The sequence below is a fragment of the Oncorhynchus mykiss genome, chromosome 11 (assembly GCF_013265735.2).
Source record: "Oncorhynchus mykiss isolate Arlee chromosome 11, USDA_OmykA_1.1, whole genome shotgun sequence".
Lineage (NCBI taxonomy): Eukaryota > Metazoa > Chordata > Actinopteri > Salmoniformes > Salmonidae > Oncorhynchus > Oncorhynchus mykiss.
In genome coordinates this window covers 53,650,376-53,669,293 of record NC_048575.1, presented here as the reverse complement: position 1 = coordinate 53,669,293, position 18,918 = coordinate 53,650,376, and the positions used below count along the sequence as shown (strand labels likewise).

General features: G+C 43.3%; 2 protein-coding genes across 4 annotated transcripts in view; one reads left to right on the top strand and one right to left on the bottom strand.

Annotated features, from left to right (window-relative positions):
* The window catches only part of glt1d1 (glycosyltransferase 1 domain containing 1), a 39,198-nt gene extending 34,412 nt beyond the window's left edge, over positions 1-4,786 (top strand). For all 3 annotated transcript variants that reach the window (XM_021621369.2, XM_021621370.2, XM_021621368.2), the window contains 4 exons: positions 1,127-1,170; positions 1,741-1,861; positions 2,343-2,441; positions 4,390-4,786. In XM_021621369.2, the coding sequence (XP_021477044.2) occupies positions 1,127-1,170; positions 1,741-1,861; positions 2,343-2,441; positions 4,390-4,536 (411 nt within the window). In that variant the 3' untranslated portion in view covers positions 4,537-4,786. The remainder of the gene's footprint in view (positions 1-1,126; positions 1,171-1,740; positions 1,862-2,342; positions 2,442-4,389) is intronic.
* A 9,855-nt stretch (positions 4,787-14,641) lies between these two features.
* LOC110535954 (transmembrane protein 132D-like) overlaps positions 14,642-18,918 on the bottom strand; it is a 74,881-nt gene continuing 70,604 nt past the window's right edge. Inside the window, exons 6-9 of the mRNA XM_021621367.2 lie at positions 17,740-17,945; positions 17,144-17,411; positions 16,812-17,003; positions 14,642-16,709 (exon numbers count right to left, since the gene is read on the bottom strand). Of these exons, the coding sequence (XP_021477042.2) occupies positions 15,327-16,709; positions 16,812-17,003; positions 17,144-17,411; positions 17,740-17,945 (2,049 nt within the window). The 3' untranslated portion in view covers positions 14,642-15,326. The remainder of the gene's footprint in view (positions 16,710-16,811; positions 17,004-17,143; positions 17,412-17,739; positions 17,946-18,918) is intronic.

Genomic DNA, 18,918 nt, shown 5'->3' with positions numbered 1-18,918 from the left:
AAGTATAAACACCATGGGACCACGCAGCCGTCATACCGCTCAGGAAGGAGACGCTTTCTGTCTCCTAGAGAGGAACGTACTTTGGTGCATTAAGTGCAACTCAATCCCAGAACAACAGCAAAGGACCTTGTGAAGAGGCTGGAGGAAACAGCCACAAAAGTATATATCCACAGTAAAATGAGTCCTAAATCAACATAACCTGAAAGGCCGCTCAGCAAGGAAGAAGCCACTGCTCCAAAACCACCATTAAAAAGCCAGACCATGGTTTTTAACGGCACATAGGGACAAAGATCGTACTTTTTGGAGAAATGTCCTCTTGTCTGATGAAACAAAAATAGAACTGTTTGGCCATAATGACCATCGTTATGTTTGGAGGAAAACGGGGGATGCTTGCAAGCCGAAGAACCCCATCCCAACCGTGAAGCACGGGGGTGGCAGCATCATGTTATGGGGGTGGTTTGCTGCAGGAGGGACTGGTGCACTTGGAGCATTTGGATATATTGAAGCTACATCTCAAGACATCAGTCAGGAAGTTAAAGCTTGGATGCAAATAGGTCTTCCAAATGGACAATGACCCAAAGCATACTTCCAAAGTTGTGGCAAAATGGCTTAAGGACAACAAAGTCAAGGTATTGGAGTGGCCATCACAACGCCCTGACCCTATAAAAAAATGTGTGGGCAGAACTGAAAAAGCGTGTGCGAGCAAGGTTGCCTACAAACCTGACTCAGTTACACCAGCTCTGTCTGGAGGAATGGGACAAAATTCACCCAACTTATTGTGGGAAGCTTGTGGAAAGCTACCTGAAACGTTTGACCCAAGTTAAACAATTTAAAGGCAATGCTACCAAATACTAATTGAGTGTTTGTAAACTTCTGACCCACTGGGAATGTGATGAAAGAATTAAAAACTGAAATAAATAATTTATTCTACTATTATTCTAGCATTTCACATTCTTAAAATAAAGTGGTGATCCTAACTGATCTAAAACAGGGAATATTTACTAGGATTAAATGTCAGGAATTGTGAAAAACTGAGTTTAAATGTATTTGGCTGAGGTGTATGTAAACTTCCGACTTCAACTGTTTGTGTGTATTTTAAAGTAGTTTTCACTGATTTTTCTCTTAGATTGATCCTGTGTTTACTGAAGAAGTAGAAGCAATCAGTAAAAGGTAAAACCTTTCAAACTTTTCTTTCATGGTTATCAGTTTAGTAGAACATTATCGCTGACTACAGATCTGCCAAACTGATCTGGACCCTGCGTTATCGCTGACTGAAGATCTGCCAAACTGATCTGGACCCTGCGTTATCGCTGACTAAAGATCTGCCAAACTGATCTGGACCCTGCGTTATCGCTGACTAAAGATCTGCCAAATTGATCGTGACCCTGCGTTATCACTGACTAAAGATCTGCCAAACTGATCTGGACCCTGTGTTATTGCTAATTAAAGCCCTGTCAAGCTGATCTGGACCCTGTCGCTCTTGTGAGAAATTCAAAAGACACCCAGCTTATCTAACGCTTTATCCCATGTGGCCCAAGAGAGCATGTAAACTAACTGTGCTTATATCTTCAGTAGAGTTAGCAGAATGTACATTAAAAATACGTAGTCTAGCTTGTTATCTTTCCACCGGTCTGTGCATCATGCCCTGCACCTGTCACTCCTACACGTCATTCACAGCTGTGTGCACCTTGTGGTGAGGCCTGTGTCACGCAGAGTGCTGCTACTGCTGTGTTTCTCAAGGTCAGCAGGGGTTTACCTGGCCCAGGAGAGAAGCCAAGAGGAGCTCCATGCTGCTATGAGGAGGTCAGCTGCCCTGGTGAACAGTTCAGTCTCCGAGGGGATGTCCGCTGCCATTTTAGAGGTGAGGGATCACTAAATCGGGCAAAGTCCACAATCATCTTTTTTTTCATTACAGTCATCATTGTCATTATTTCCACTGGCATGCCCTGCCCACAAAATATATCACAATGTACATTTTTAATTCAGCTCAGAATATAGTATGTTGGTGTCACAAGCAGCTCTTTCAAGGCACCAATATTCCACCCTGGGTACCAGAGCAATTATGAGAATGACTAGCTTGTCATACTATCTTTCCAGAATTGGGTGTAATCCTGTTAATCTGTTTTAAACACTGCAGATTAAAACAATCCACAGAAGGCTTAAACACTGATTAGCATGTTTCACTTCCACAACCTGCTGATGACGTATTACCTGAATGAATGACAATAAAGTCCCAAGGGGATACCAACAAGTAAAGTAAATGAAGGGCTAGAAGATGCCAGCTAGTCACACGTGTGTGTGGAGTTTGATGTAGCTATTTCTGTGTCATGTATTGTGTTCAGGCAATGGACCTGGAGGTACCGGTGGTGGCTCGTGACATCCCAGGCAACACAGCGGTGGTGCAACATGAGGTCACTGGTCTGCTCTACTCGTCCCCTCAGGTAAGAACCCTTCCTGTGGTTACCAGTCAAAGCTGTAAGATGGCTTTCATATCCACTGTGTAAGAGGCTGATGCAGAGGGAAGACAGCCACCAGCAGTAGCAATGTAACTGAGCCTACAACTGAGGTGTATTAGACCCACTTAAAATAATATATTAATATGCCATTTAGCAGACACTTTTATCTAAAGCAACTTAGTCGTGCGTGCATACATTTTACGTATGGGTGGTCCCGGGGATCAAACCCACTACCCTGGCACTGAAGGCGCCATAGAAGCACCATACTCTACCAACTGAGCTACAAAGGACCACGGAATATGACTGTCTTTCCCCTGACACAGTCTGCTATTTCTGAGTATTAACCTACTGTGCTAGACACACTCTTTATGCTATTGTTTTTTTGTAAGGCTTAAAATAACAACTGAGAATGACATAATAGTTTGGTGGTGCGTAAGTCGGTAAAAGGGATTCAACATGTCCTAGGGGCCTAGACTTTAGTGAGAATGTAGACCTCAGGGGAAGGAGTCAAGATACAACAGTATCCAGTGAACTGTATAATGCTACACGGCAGCAACCAGGCATGTGGAGAAAGCGAGAGGTCCTTGGAGGGTCACTTTAACTAACTGCTCAGAGAGGTTTTATGTGAGAGCAGCGGTAGGTGTTTGCTGGCAGGGGGTACGTCCTCGGCATGGTACGGTGGCAGGCAGGAGGGTGACATTAGCATAATGCTGCTATGATGCCAAGAGATAAGTCAGTCCTTTTCTCAACCAGGGGAGGTCGTGTCACGTGTGCTCAGCTGAGCCGTGGAAAAATCCCTCCAAGGGGGAACCTCACACAGTAGGCTGAAGAGACGAGGGTTAGCTAAACCATGGCTTCTAGCTAACAGCTTCAGCTGTTTCAACTGAAACTCTCTCTGGCTGGCACAACTTTTTCACACAGGATAATGTACATGTTGCACAAGCCTTTCCCAGGGATGATAATGTGTTATTGGCCATTGATCTGTTTGTGGTGGTGACTTGTTCATTTGATACTCTACATAACTCCTCAAGAGTATTGAAAATGTAATGCAAAGGCTGTCAAAAGATCAAGCACTTGAATGCCTGTAGCACTATAAACAGTATGGCATTTTCAGAACGACTGTAGTATATTTTTTATGGAGTCCATTGATTATAGAATAACTTGACTTTTAGTGGTTTTGCTGGGACTTCATGGCTCTCTCATATGGCTTAATCTCAAATGAAGAGGCACTCCAAACATGGTCACATCACTTGAGTGAAGTGAAACGGCCTGATGCTCTGGCATTGGCTGCAGCTCTGTTTACCCACAAGGCTCTGCTCCAGGAGATATTGGATGCTATGCTGGAGCCCTCACTGAAAGGCTGTGTGATTCTGTGTTATTACAGCCCTTGGTCACAGCCTCCCAGGCCACTAAAAAAGCTGACAGAATTCAAGAAGGACCTTATGGGCTCCAAACATTTCCACCGGCGCTCAGGGAGAATGTCATTACTCATTTTGTAATTGCTTGATATATTTCTCCCCATCTCATCCTGACAGCTGGTGTGGCAGGGCCATTAAATAGCAGCAGACAGACACTGTTTGTGTTCCACTCCCTTCATAAGCAAATAGGAAGCAGCAGCCATCAGAGTAGGTTGGAAAGGGCCATTGCACCTGCCTATTTGAAACCGGTCACAGATGTCTCCATCAATTAGCAAGGCAGAGCACATTCAATGAGTGTTTACAAGTCAGAATAGCAACACTCCCTCATGTCATTCACTGCTGTGGTTGGTTACACCTCATTAACTCACTGCTTTAATGGGTTCTTAGAGGCTTGTTAAATGTATAAAAAAATGTTAACAAGTAGAATTGTTCTTTTGGGGTAAAATACTAGTACAGATGTATGCTTCATTCAGTAACTTCTGAAGCATTGATTGTCCTTGCCCCATCTCTTCCAGGAATTTGTGCGTGTATCTCAGAGGCTGCTGGTAGACGGAGAGCTGCGGGAGCGTGTGGTGGCGAACGGGAAGCGCTACGTTGAGGAGCACCACAGCCTGGACCATGAGAGGGAGGCCTACCAGAGGCTGGTGGACACGCTACACTAAGGCTGCACAGAATAACCAGGTCCTCTGTCTCAACCTTACTTTCTCTCAGGAACAACTCCAAGGGCTCTATTCAATCTGTATACGATTCATCGATACAGATTGAATAGAGCCCTAAGTTAGTGACACAGGCGGAACTACACAAGCAGAAGATACAAATCCATATCCAGTTTGAGTTAGTGCTATCCTGGCTCCTTGGGACATACAGTGGGGCAAAAAAGTATTTAGTCAGCCACCAATTGTGCAAGTTCTCCCACTTAAAAAGATGAGAGGCCTGTAATTTTCATCATAGGTACACTTCAACTATGACAGACAAAAAATCCAGAAAATCACATTGTAGGATTTTGAATGAATTGATTTGCAAATTATGGTGAAAAATAAGTATTTGGTCACCTACAAACAAGCAAGATTTCTGGCTCTCACAGACCTGTAACTTCTTCTTTAAGAGGCTCCTCTGTCCTCCACTCGTTACCTGTATTAATGGCACCTGTTTGAACTTGTTATCAGTATAAAAGACACCTGTCCACAACCTCAAACAGTCACACTCCAAACTCCACTATGGCCACGACCAAAGAGCTGTCAAAGGACACCAGAAACAAAATTGTAGACCTGCACCAGGCTGGGAAGACTGAATCCGCAATAGGTAAGCAGCTTGGTTTGAAGAAATCAACTGTGGGAGCAATTATTAGGAAATTGAAGACATACAAGACCACTGATAATCTCCCTCGATCTGGGGCTCCACGCAAGATCTCACCCCGTGGGGTTAAAATGATCACAAGAACGGTGAGCAAAAATTCCAGAACCACACGGGTGGACCTAGTGAATGACCTGCAGAGAGCTGGGACCAAAGTAACAAAGCCTACCATCAGTAACACACTACACCGCCAGGGACTCAAATCCTGCAGTGCCAGACGTGTCCCCCTGCTTAAGCCAGTACATGTCCAGGCCCGTCTGAAGTTTACTAGAGAGCATTTGGATGATCCAGAAGAAGATTGAGAGAATGTCATATTGTCAGATGAAACCAAAATATAACTTTTTGGTAAAAACTCAACTTGTCGTGTTTGGAGGACAAAGAATGCTGAGTTGCATCCAAAGAACACCATACCTACTGTGAAGCATGGGGGTGGAAACATCATGCTTTGGGGCTGTTTTTCTGCAAAGGGACCAGGACAACTGATCCGCGTAAATAATGAATGGGGCCATGTATTGTGAGATTTTGAGTGAAAACCTCCTTCCATCAGCAAGGGCATTGAAGATGAAACGTGTCTGGGTCTTTCAGCATGACAATGATCCCAAACACACTGCCCGGGCAACGAAGGAGTGGCTTCGTAAGAAGCATTTCTAGGTCCTGGAGTGGCCTAGCCAGTCTCCAGATCTCAACCCCATAGAAAATCTTTGGAGGGAGTTGAAAGTCCATGTTGCCCAGCAACAGCCCCAAAACATCATCGCTGTAGAGGAGATCTGCATGGAGGAATGGGCCAAAATACCAGCAACAGTGTGTGAAAACCTTGTGAAGACAGAAAACGTTTGCTGTCATTGCCAACAAAGGGTATATAACAAAGTATTGAGATAAACTTTTGTTATTGACCAAATACTTATTTTCCACCATAACTTGCAAATAAATTCATTAAACATCCTACAATGTGATTTTCTGGATTTTTTTCCCTCATTTTGTCTATCATAGTTGAAGTGTACCTATGATGAAAATTACAGGCCTCTCTCATCTTTTTAAGTGGGAGAACTTGCACAATTGGTGGCTGACTAAATACTTTTTTGCCCCACTGTACCTACCCTAACTTTAACCGTTACCTAGCCATAACATTTACCCTAACCTTAACCCTTACCTTAAAGAGCCACTGAACACGCTGATTGGCACATGTTTTTCTGTTGCTCATTAGAAAAACAAGATTTCAGTCTTGGAGGTATGTTTTCTGACCGATTTAACCAGTTTGGATAATGATCCTCGTCCCTCATGAGACATTTCCTCAAAATCCCCAGAATGAATCTAAGATAACTCTAGAAATCTTTCATTAATTTTGATGTTTTTGCAGAGGAAGTTTTAGTTGTGCAATTTTACATTTAACTAAGGTGTTTGGTGCAGTCTTAAATCAAAAATAAAATGGGTACTGTGTTGTCTCATGCAAACAAAGTCGGAGCCGCTGGGCAGGTCTGCCTCACTGTCTATGCCATTGGATAGAGAGCGATCACCGCAGCTGTTCACCCCGTATTAATGGAAAAATGGGCATCGTCAAATCAAAACCCAACCTCCAACCGTTTTGATGCGCGGATATTCCAGACTTTGTTTTAGACAAGACTGACTTAATGGCCAAAATGATCCAATATTTTTTTTGTTTTATTTTGACACTAGAATAACTGTTTCTGACTCATATCAATGCCACGTTTTTAAAGGGATTTGTTGCTTTTTAAAGGCAGTCGCTCTTTAACCATTTTACATTTCAACTTCAATGGGGTTGGGATGTTCCAAAGATCCCGGATAGCAAAGACCATCCAGTTTGTCTACAAATTAATAATTGATATGTTGGCTTCACGTCTAGACATCAACAAAAAAATCTATGTTTAAAGAATACTATTAAATCTAATCAAACTTGAAATGCACTTTAAACAAAGTTTGATTTGATTTAGTCCTTTACATTTCAGTCATTTAGCAGATGCTCTTAATCCAGAGTGACTTAGTTCGTGCATTCATCGTAAGATAGCTAGGTGGGACAACCATATTTCTCAGTCATAGTAAGTCGATTTTTGCTCAATAAAGTAGCTATCAGCAAAATAAGTGCTACTTTAAAACATTTAAAAAAGGAAAACATTCAAACTTTTTAGTATTTTTGGTTGAGATGGAGGCGTGAAACCAAAATGTCAATGATTAACTTGAAGATTACATTTGAAATCAACCAAAGCTTGAAACTCTAGGCCTTTATGTTTTGTCTATTTTTTGTTGAATTGAAACAATATCTGTTGATGACTGCTGTACGTATTGGCCCAAATAGTATCATTGATGCATTTAATGTACTCTGTTAAACCTACCCTTTGGAAGGACTTTGATAACAACAGTGGATATATTTAATTATTAAGAGATCTCAACAATCATTCTCACGATAGCATATTGGTAGTAGTCAGTGATATATCAAAGCTAAGCAGGGCTGAGCTTGGTTAAAACCCTGGATTGGAGACCAAATGAATAGCTATAGATAGATCAACTCTCCAGTAAGAGGTGCTGCCCAGCCTATAGTTATTTTTCTGATAGTTGATATAATGTTGAATATCTGACGTTGTTTCAAAAGATACAAATTCAACATATTTTATACATGGTTTTTGGATGTTGAAAATTGGTCACAATGATGACATAATCCTGTGGTTGAAATTCCACCCTCAAAACAACTGTATGACTGTACTTTACATACAACTGTATGTAACAACAATATGACTTTTTTCAAATCTATGTATTTTCCACATAGATTCCATGTCACAATACACATTACCTTGAAACATCATTGATGCAACCAGTTTGTGCCCAGTGGGAAAGGCCTAAAGAGGTGCTTGCATCCATAAAGGGATAACTAGCTTTAATGATCAGGTATCATTTCTGAATTCTGAAGTCATTTCTGAAGTCTTTTCTAGCTCTCAAGCTTTAAAGGCAGACTCAGCGAAATGATGTTGCCACGAAAACACCGCAGATATTGAGATGAGCGATGCAAGACCTCGCTCTCACACAGTCACACCCCACTGGGCACACACTGGTTGAATCAACGTTGTTTCCACTTAATTTAAATTAAATTATGTTATACAAACGTGGAATATATGTTGAATTGTCGTCTGTGCCCAGTGCAACACAGTATCTGCATGGGTGCGCTTCACGCTGTTGCACCTTGGTAGCCAGGGCTCCAAAACAGCGGAGAAGTTGAGCCTCGCGCTTCGACGCTCTTAGTTGTTGAGGAAATTGACCCACTATGCTGTTTACTTTTGGCGTGTATGTCATATCGCTGAGTCTACCTTTAATTCTATGCGGAACAATCTACGCAGCACAATTGAACTTGATTAGCAAAATGTACTTTTAAGTGCTAGAGGTGGAGGTTACTTTAATTTAAAGCACAAATGTAGTCTTATTGAATGAAAGGTGAATTGGTGTCCAATAAAAGAAGTGCTGTGACTCCGTCATGTTTACTCTACTTATTATTTATTATTTCCAAACAGCCTACAGAAAACCTTTTTGAAATTGATTAATTACATTTTTGTAATGAAAGTTGATCAATGCTGTTTACTTATGTATCATTTTCAATAAAATATGGTTAAATGGTGTTTTGCTTCTGTTAAGGTTTCCTTCAAAATGAATCATCAAACAGAAAGTATACAAGCCGCACTGCTTCTTAACACAGCGCGCATCCAACCCGGAAGCCAACCGTGCACCTGGCAACCTTGGTTGGTGCACACTGTGCACCAACACACCCGCCACAGGAGTCGCTGGTGCGCAATGAGACAAGGATATCCCTACCGGCCAAACCCTCCCTAACCCGGACGACGCTAGGCCAATTGTGTGTCGCCCCACGGACCTATCGGTCAGGGCCGGTTACGACAGAGCCTGGGCGCGAATCCAGAGTCTCTGGTGTTACAGCTGGCGCTGCAGTACAGCGCCCTTAGCCACTGCGCCACCCGGGAGGCCCCCTAGGCACCCCAATTCTGACTTTTTTTGGGTGTTTTGACCAAATAGATCAGCTCTGAAAAAAGAGCGCTGCATGCGCTCTGCTCATGGCGCTCTGAGCCTGAGTACCCATAGCAACGGCTCCACTTGGGCTACTCGGCTCAATGAAGAGACATGAGAGCAGTTAGCTAACTATATAACTGTAAACTCAAACAAAACTTAAGGAACACTTCTGACACCATGTTATGATCTTAGTCAGATATGACTGTACTGCGCAGCAGAACACAGGCTCAGCTTCAAAATGTAAATGTAGCAATAACAGAGCCCTGCCCTTACAGTTATTAATTAAAAAAATAGGCCCTACCCATCCCTCACCCGATGTATAAGTTTGGGGCCTGTCGTCTCCGGTTGCGTAGCAGAGCTCTATAACAGATTAGTCAAAATGTCTAGTCTAGAATCAAACATTTCACATGATCAGTACCATAGAACTACATATGCAACAGTGGAACTATTGAATACAAATATCATTCAGATGACAGTACCAGTCAAAAGTTTGGACACCCCTACTTATTCAAAGGTTTTTCTTTATTTTTACTATTTTCTACATTGTAGAATAATAGTGAAGACATCTAACACATATGGAATCATGTAGTAACCAAAAAAAGTGTTGAACAAATCAAAATATATTTTATATTTGAGATTCTTTAATGTAGCCATCTGTCGTGTCTTTGGCATCATTAAACTGAAGATTAATCTTTATAAAATAACTCATTATTATTACGCGATTAAACTGATTAATCACGTAACTGTAATTAACTAGGAAGTCAAGGGCACCAAGGAAAATATTCAGATTACACATTTTCCTCAATTTTCAAAATTTTCCTAATATAACTTTTCAGATATTTTTATATCTGATCAATAGTCTTCTGATTAATGAATTATTCTTTACCTCACATTAGTCTCATTCCAAACATCGTAAATTGTTGGTTATCTGCACGAATCCAGTCTTCACTATGAGTCATCCATACATCAATTGTCTTAAATAATTGATTTACTAACTAACTAATCACAGAAGTGCACACACAAACAAACAAAGTAAATGTGGTTACAAGAAATGATAGGGGAATGTGCCCTAGTGGGCTAAACCGGCATGGCGGCTTGTTAGACAAAAGGGGAGTGGGGGTCAGCTGAGAAGTCACTACAGAGTTGATAATTATAACAATTGAAATGCTAATCCTTTGCACATGAACGCTCACTCATTCGGGAAACAATTGCAAGCAATATATATATTTATGCTCTGTGTGTCTTCGGGATCTGAAAAGTTTTTCTCTCCATGTCGTGGTTAGAATGGATCCTTCAGAGTGACATTCATTCATGTCGTTATAGAATAGATGTTTCGGCGGTTGTCGGTCTTCGCGTTCAATGATACCGAATTCCTAGCTGCAGATTAGTAATTAATATCAAAGACTTGTTCTTATTCTGTCGGTATCGATAGTCTAAGAGTTTAACCACATGGCATGGTTAAAAGAATCAGCAGTCTGGTCTCAAACCTTGGCCCTCTCGTTATTGAGGTAAGCTGGTCTGCAACCTTTGTCCTCTCGTAAATGAGAGCAACATGGTCTGTTGAGAAATTCTCAAAGTGGGGGTTTTATTCGGGAGAGCAGAAAAAGGCTGTCTCATGATGCCAGGTCCTAACTGGGCCCATGGGCGGTCCTCTGATTTAGTTAAACTCAAAGGGAATTGGAGTTTCCTTCATTAAACAGTCCAAAATCACATTACACAATTTTACAAACAGTATCATCTTCACTCATTCATGTTATACAACAATTAGATGTAAACCTCATATCTGAGGCTACATAAACAGCGTTATGGTAATGTGGCCGTATTGTCTCCCAAGAGTTTCACAAAATTTTACCAAACGGACCAGTTCGTAGTTGGATTCTTCACCGATATTTTATACCTTCTCCAGAACATAAATGTTGTTAGGACCTCAAGTTCTGTGAGGTGGAATAAATTCCTTTGTTCTCTTCTATGAAAACTTGACTCTCTCTCTATACTGTGGCCATGAGGAGATAATCTCCTCCAGGAATGTATGACCTCTCTCTGACCACAGCAGCCTGGGTGTAGGAGACAGGGAGAGGGGGGTGGGGCTTTCTGTACCCAAAGAGTGCAACGTCATGACACACCCTTTCCCTTGATGACAGCTTTGCACACTCTTGGCATTCTCTCAACCAGCTTCATGAGGTAGCCACCTGGGATGCATTTAAATTATTTTGTGGAATTTCTTTCCTTCTTAATGCATTTGAGCCAATCAGTTGTATGGTGACAAGATAGGGGTGGTAAACAGAAGATAGCCCTATTTGGTAAAAGACCAAGTCCATATTATTGCAACAGCTCAAATAAGCAAACGGAAACGAGAGTCCATCATTACTTTAAGACATGAAGGTCAGTCACAACAAAACATTGCTAGAACTTTGAAAGTTTCTTCAAATGCAGTTGCAAAAACCATCAAGCGCTATGATGAAACTGGATCTCAAGAGGACCGCCACAGGAAAGGAAGACCCAGAGTTACCTCTGCTGCAGAGGGTAAGTTCATTAGAGTTAACTGCACCTCCGATTACAGCCCAAATAAATGCTCCACAGAGTTCAAGTAACAGACACATCTCAACATCAACTGAAGCCAGGCCTTCATGGTCGAATTTATGTAAAGAAACCACTACTAAAGGACACCAATAAGAAGAAGAGACTTGCTTGGGCCAAGGAACACGAGCAATGGACATTAGACCGATGGAAATCTGTCAATTTTAGATTCTTGGTTCCAACCGCTGTGTCTTTGTGAGACGCAGAGTAGGTGAACAGATGATCTCTGAATGTATGGTTCCCAACTTGAAGCATGGAGGAGGAGGTGTGGTTGATGCTTATTTATTCAACCCCTCTTAGGCCTCACTCCCCCCTATCTGAGATATCTACTGCAGCCCTCATCCTCCATATACAACACCGTTCTGCCAGTCACATTCTGTTAAAGGTCCCCAAAGCACATACATCCCTGGGTCGCTCGTCTTTTCAGTTCAATTGCAGCTAGCGACTGGAACTAGCAGCAAAAAACACTGAAACTGGACAGTTTTATCTCAATCTCTTCATTCAAAGACTCAACCATGGACACTCTTACTGACAGTTGTGGCTGCTTTGCGTGATGTATTGTTGTCTCTATGTTCTTGCCCTTTGTGCTGTTGTCTGTGCCCAAAAATGTTTATACCCTGTTTTGTGCTGCTACTATGTTGTGCTGCTGCCATGTAATGTTCCTACCATGTTGTTGTCATGTTGTGTTGCCATGTGTTGCTGCCATGCTATGTTGTTGTCTTAGGTCTCTCTTCATGTCGTGTTGTGTTCTCTCTTGTCGTGATGTGTGTTTTGTCCTATATTTGATTTATTTTTACTTTTAATCCCCCGTCCCTGCAGGAGGCCTTTTGGTAGGCCGTCATTGTAAATAAGAATTTGTTAACTGACTTGCCTTGTTAAATTAAAAAAATGGTGTGGTGGTGCTTTGCTGGTGACACTGTCAGTAATTTATTTAGAATTCAAGGCACACTTAACCAGCATGGCTACCACAGCATTCTGCAGCGATATGACATCCCATCTGGTTTTCGCTTAGTGGGATTATCATTTGTTTTTCAACAGTACAATGACCCAACACACCTCCAGGCTGTGTACGTGCTATTTTACCAAGAAGGAGAGTGGAGTGCTGCATCAGATGACCTGGCCTCCACAATCACCCGACCTCAATCCAATTGAGATGGTTTGGGATGAGTTGGACTGATGGGTGAAGGGAAAGTAGCCAACAAGTTCTCAGCATATGTGGAGACTCATTCCTTAAAAGCATTCCTTATGAAGCTGGTTGAGAGAATGCAGAGTGTGCAAAGCTGTCATCAAGGTGAAGTGTGGCTTCTTTGAAGAATCTCAAATATAATATATATTTATTTGTTTAACCCTTTTCGGTTACTGCATGACTCCATGTGTTATTTCATAGTTTTGATGTCTTCACTATTATTCTACAATGTAGAAAATAATATTAAATAAATAAGAAAAACACTTGAATGAGTCCTGGTACTGTATGTTTAATGAAAAATCATATCCGACATTATCAAAAATCAAATCAAACAAATGTACACAATATAAAGACAACAGTGCATATACAAAAATTCCTTGTTGGGTTGCTTCGCTGTCAAATGAATCTCTCTCATATCCAACAGAAATGTTTCAGGAAATTGAAAAAAGTAATATTGTCCCATTAACAAACATACAGTTATGAAATGATAGAGGCTGTTTTGAATACATTTTATTGTTCCTAGAGTATTTTCAGAATACATTGAAGGGAGTACTGCTTTCAATACATGTCAAATTGAGTTATGAGGTTTTCATCAGACAGCGCTGTTATGTTTGTTTACTGGCGGCCCGCAGCTGATTTTTACTTCCAAAGTACTCCCACGCATTATAGATTGACACTATATATATACACAAAGGTATGTGGACACCCCTTAAAATGAGTGGATTTGGCTATTTCAGCAACACCCATTGCTGACAAGTGCATAAAATCGAGCACACAGCCATGCAATCTCCATAGATTAACATTGGCAGTAGAATGGCCTTACTGAAGAGCTCAGTGAATTTCAAAGTGGCACCGTCATAGGATGCCACCTTTCCAACAAGTCAGTTCGTCTTTTTTCTGCCCTGCTAGAGCTGCCGCGGTCAACGGTAAGTACAGTTATTGTGAAGTGGAAACGTCTAGGAGCAGGAATGACTCAGCTGCGAAGTGGTAGGCCACACAAGCTAACAGAACGGGCCCGCCGATTGCTGAAGCGAATAAAAATGGTCTGTCTTCAGTTGAAACACTCACTACCAAGTTCCAAACTGCCTCTGGAAGCAACGTCAGCACACAAACTGTTTGTTGGGATCTTCATGAAATGGGTTTCCATGACCGAGCAGCTGCACACAAGCCTAAGATCACCATGTACAATGCCAAGCTGGAGTGGTGTAAAGCTCGCCGCCATTGGACTCTGGAGCAGTGAAAACACGTTCTTTGGAGTGATGAATCACGCTTCACCATCTTGCAGTCTGATGGACGAATCTGGGTTTGGCGGATGCCAGGAGAACGCTACCAGCCCCAATGCATAGTGCCAACTATAACGTTTGATAGAGGTGGTCTGGGGCTGTTTTTCATGATTTGGGCTAGGCCCCTTAGTTCCAATGAAGGTAAATCTTAACACTACAGCATACAATGACATTATAGACGATTCTGTGCTTCTTCCAACTTTGTGGCAACAGTTTGGGGAAGGCCCTTTCCTGTTTCAGCATGATAATGAATTGGAACGCCGACTGCGAGCCATGCGTAATTGCCCAACATCAGTGCCTGACCTCACTAATGTTGTTGTGGCTGAATGGAAGCAAGACCCCACAGCAATGTTCCAACATCAAGTGGAAAGCCTTCCCAGAAGAGTGGAGGTTGTTATAGCAGCAAAAGGGGACCAACTCCATATTAATTCCCATGATTTTAGAATGAGATGTTCAACGAGTGTTCATGTAGTTTATGTGATTGTGTACAAATGTAAGCAAGGTTTGAAATGATTATGCTATAGTCAAAAATTATATCTGTTTCGGCTTCTTGAAGTCAATTTGCATTCTACAAAGAAAAGAATATGCCGGTGGCTGAATCTAGTTGAAGATCCCTGCTTTAGGGGGTACCACCATGTGAATGTAAAAGGTAAGATAATTACATTTTTCACATGCAACAAGACCCTCTGTTTTTTTGTAAAAAAAAATGATATTTCAACTGGCCTGAGTCTAACGTTTTATCCTCTCCACCACACAAAGTGCCATTAGTCGGTTGATGAGAAGCATCCTCACACGTATTCACAGTGTTTTCTCTAATATCTAATACAAAAAATGTCTCTCACAAAGCATTTAAGATATTTACATGTAAGACGCCTTGACAGATATTTAAAACTAACCACAAATAATGAATAAGTATAACCACTTGCGGTGATGCTCCTTATGTCGTCTGCTTTTATCCATAAATAAAGGCATTGAGGCAATCAAAGCCACATACACACCCACAGTTGGGGTGAAACGGTCCCTTTATGTATTATAAATGGTCCACAGGTTCTGTGATGGGCACTTGGGGTTCAACATAGTTCTCCTCCTTCCCCACCCAGTGGATGCCATGGCCGTTCTCTCTGGGGAGGTGTGGGGAGTGCTCACGATCCAGAGAGGCAAAGGTGGTGAACTGGACCCTCTTCCTCTTGCTTGTGGGGGAGTGGAGGGACTCAGTGCGGTTCATGGGCTTGGCCCCGAGGGAGCCCCCACAGATCAAAGGAGAGGAGGGTCTAGAGGAGGCTAGGCAGCTGGGCTGCCTGGGCAGAGAGGCAGTCTTATCAGGCCCAATGTCTATGACTGTTGTGGTGCTGTGGTCGTCTTGCTGGAGGGGAGTGCCAGGCACATTCATCACCAGCTCTGCATCAGTGCCCAGCCACACCCAGTCGTGCCTGTGCCCTGTGGGCTCCTGGCCATGAGAGGAGGGATGTTTGTGCCTGAACTTTACTACGTAAGAGATGCAGTTCACCAAGAAGACCAGGATGGCCAGGCAGAAGACCCCCAGCAGAGCATACATGCCGATCTCCAAGTCTGAGAGAGGCCGGTTAGACAGCATGTCCTCATTGCCCATGTCCACCTCGACTCGCTCCTGGTCAGGCACCTCCACCTGAGAGGGGAAGTTATTGTAGTTGATCAGGTTACCAAGTGTCTTCACAGTGCTACTGACTGCAACACTACCTATACCTCCAATTAGCCCATTGTCTGTCCCCTCAGCTGTGCCATAGTCACTAGGGCTGCTAACATCACTGTCATTGATGGGGCTGGCAGGACTGTTGATGGTTGCAGCATTTAAGAAACTTCCTGATTCACTCGCCCTCCCCATTCCGCCGTGGCTGCTGCCACCGCTGGACATGCTCCCCGGAGCGGCGTCTGGCTCACTGGATTTGGCTGTTGTGGTGACCTTGCGCATGGCGCTCTCCTCCAGCTCTGAGGCTGAGCTGCTGGGCAGGGGCAGCTGTGGCTGCTGTTGCTTCCTCTCACTGTCCACCTCCTCCCCATCATTCCCATAGTCACTGCTGCTGTCCTTACTACTGCCACTGCCAACCCCACCTCCACTACTGCTGCTACTGTTGCTGCTACTATTGCTGGAAAAGCGCCGGCTGTTGACCTGGAACTTGACCTTGAGGCTGCCGCTGCCCACGGCCAGCGAGCTCTTCCGTTTGGACTTCTGGCAAGCCTCACAGATGGCCATCTCCACCCTGACCAGCACACCCTGTCCCTCGCCCTCTGCCACCACTGCAGGCGGGGAGCCCTGCACCGACACCACGCCCTGGTCCAGAGAGGTCAGTGTCACGCGGTAGTAGGCCGGGTCATAAATGTCCAGAGGGGTCAGGGAGCCATCGCTGAACTGGACCCAGGAACTAACCACAGCCTTCTGAGGAGACAAAATAACAAACAATATTTAATATCCTTAAACTCAATCTAAAGTATACCTGTGTCTGATCTGATTGTCATTCAAGAAGATCATAAACAGCACCTGTTTGGGGCTCTGCAGCACTTCCTGTATGGTTGCCGTGGCGAGGATGGCCCTGTTGCTTCCTGGGCTGAGCTGCAGGGACAGAGCCAGGCCGGTGACCAGTTGCACCCCCAGCTCTGTGATGGTCACTTTGTCATTCCCTACTGTCACGGTCTTCTCTGCCAAGATGGAGTCTGAGAGGGGGGAGAACACCTTCGCGGGCACAAAAAACAGAGTGAATTAAATATCACAATGTAAATATCACGTCATGATAATATCCAATGTCGCCTCTATAGTTAAAGGCCCATTTAAACATGCAGTCAGTCAGGCTTCCCACCAGGCCTGATGGTTACCTGGATGGAGGTGGTCCCCATGTCTTGTCCTGACAGCACCCTGCCTGCCTGCAGTCTGGCGATGCGAGGGTCCTCCACCTTGAGGAAATGGCGCACAAGCCTGGTGACGTCCACCTGCCAGTCTGAGCCCAGAAAGTAGACCTGGGGCTCCCAGGGGTCCGACTGCTCGGCTATGAAGTGTGTGATCACACGCACAAGGGCATGCTGGAACTGCAACATGCAGCCTTTACCCTTCTTATCCTCCTCCTCATCACTGTTCCAGCTGAGCCTAGGGAATTAATAGAAACACTCTGAATTAGGCTACAGCACACGTCACACCTGTCACAAAACACACACGCAAGCATGCACACACACATATCCTGTGCCCTGTCCCTAATCACTGTTTCCCATTTTAATTCTCTCACTCTGTAGATTGGATCACATTGAGTTATTTTAATACATTATGTAATGGTATTAAAACACAAGCCTGATCTCGTTGAGAAATATTATTTGTGATAAAAACATACACTAATTTTAGAGTTAGGGCTTCCTTTTAAGCCACTAGACTTTACTGTGTGCCAGGAATGGGGGTGGCTGGTGGGTGGGCTCTACTGTACCTCTTGCTGGTCATGATGGGCACCCTCCATCCCTTGATTTGGCTGAGCTCTGTGTCAGACACCTCGATCTGGAGGGGCAGCCGTGGGATCCACACATTCATCTCCAGCTGGGCACTCAGGTAGCTGTAGGTGAAGTTCACCATCATCCTCACCTTGCCCTTCATCTCCTTCCCATTCACAAACACGTAGTCACACCTGTCTGACACCTGGACAGGGGACGAGCACAAATAACAGCAATAGTTAAACATCAAAACAGGCCTTACCAAAACATACATTCCCTGTCATTTATGCTATTTATGGGTGAATATGTTATACTATATATTCAGATTAAGCATGTGACCAGCTTCTAAATTAAACTACTGTATGTACAGATTTGTTCTATTAAACAATAAATATAGCATTTATTTGTAAATCGGTGGTGTGAAAGTGGAACTCTCTTGGTCTTTAAATGATAGAGAGATCTTATATGATGCTAATTTACACCAATGAAAAGGATAGATAATGAAACCAGACATTAAGTTATCCTTAACCGAGGACAAATAGTTCCCAGAGCTTTAATGAACTCAACAAATGGTTCTTCCGTATCTTAGCAGTGCATGCCCCACTATGGTAATATAGTCAAACAGCTGTAAGAAACTGCTACACTGAACACAAGGCGAAGGCCATAATAAGATATAACATTGAAATGTGTAACGGCGTTCTTCGTTTGTTGAAAGAGAGGACCGAAATGCAGCGTGGTGGTTACTCATGTTCTTTAATGAATGAATGACGATACATGAAATAACTAAATGAATACGAAAACAACAAACGGAACGTGAAACCTAATACAGCCTATCTGGTGAACACTACACAAAGACAGGAACAATCACCCACAAACACACAGTGAAACCCAGGCTACCTAAGTATGATTCTCAATCAGAGACAACTAATGACACCTGCCTCTGATTGAGAACCATACTAGGCCGAAAACATAGAAATGCCCCAAAACATAGAAAAACAAACATAGACTGCCCACCCAACTCACGCCCTGACCATACTAAATAAATACAAAACAACAGAAATAGAGGTCAGAACGTGACAGTACCCCCCCCCCCAAAGGTGCGGACTCCGGCCGCAAAACCTTGACCTATAGGGGAGGGTCTGGGTGGGCGTCTGTCCGCGGTGGCGGCTCTGGCGCGG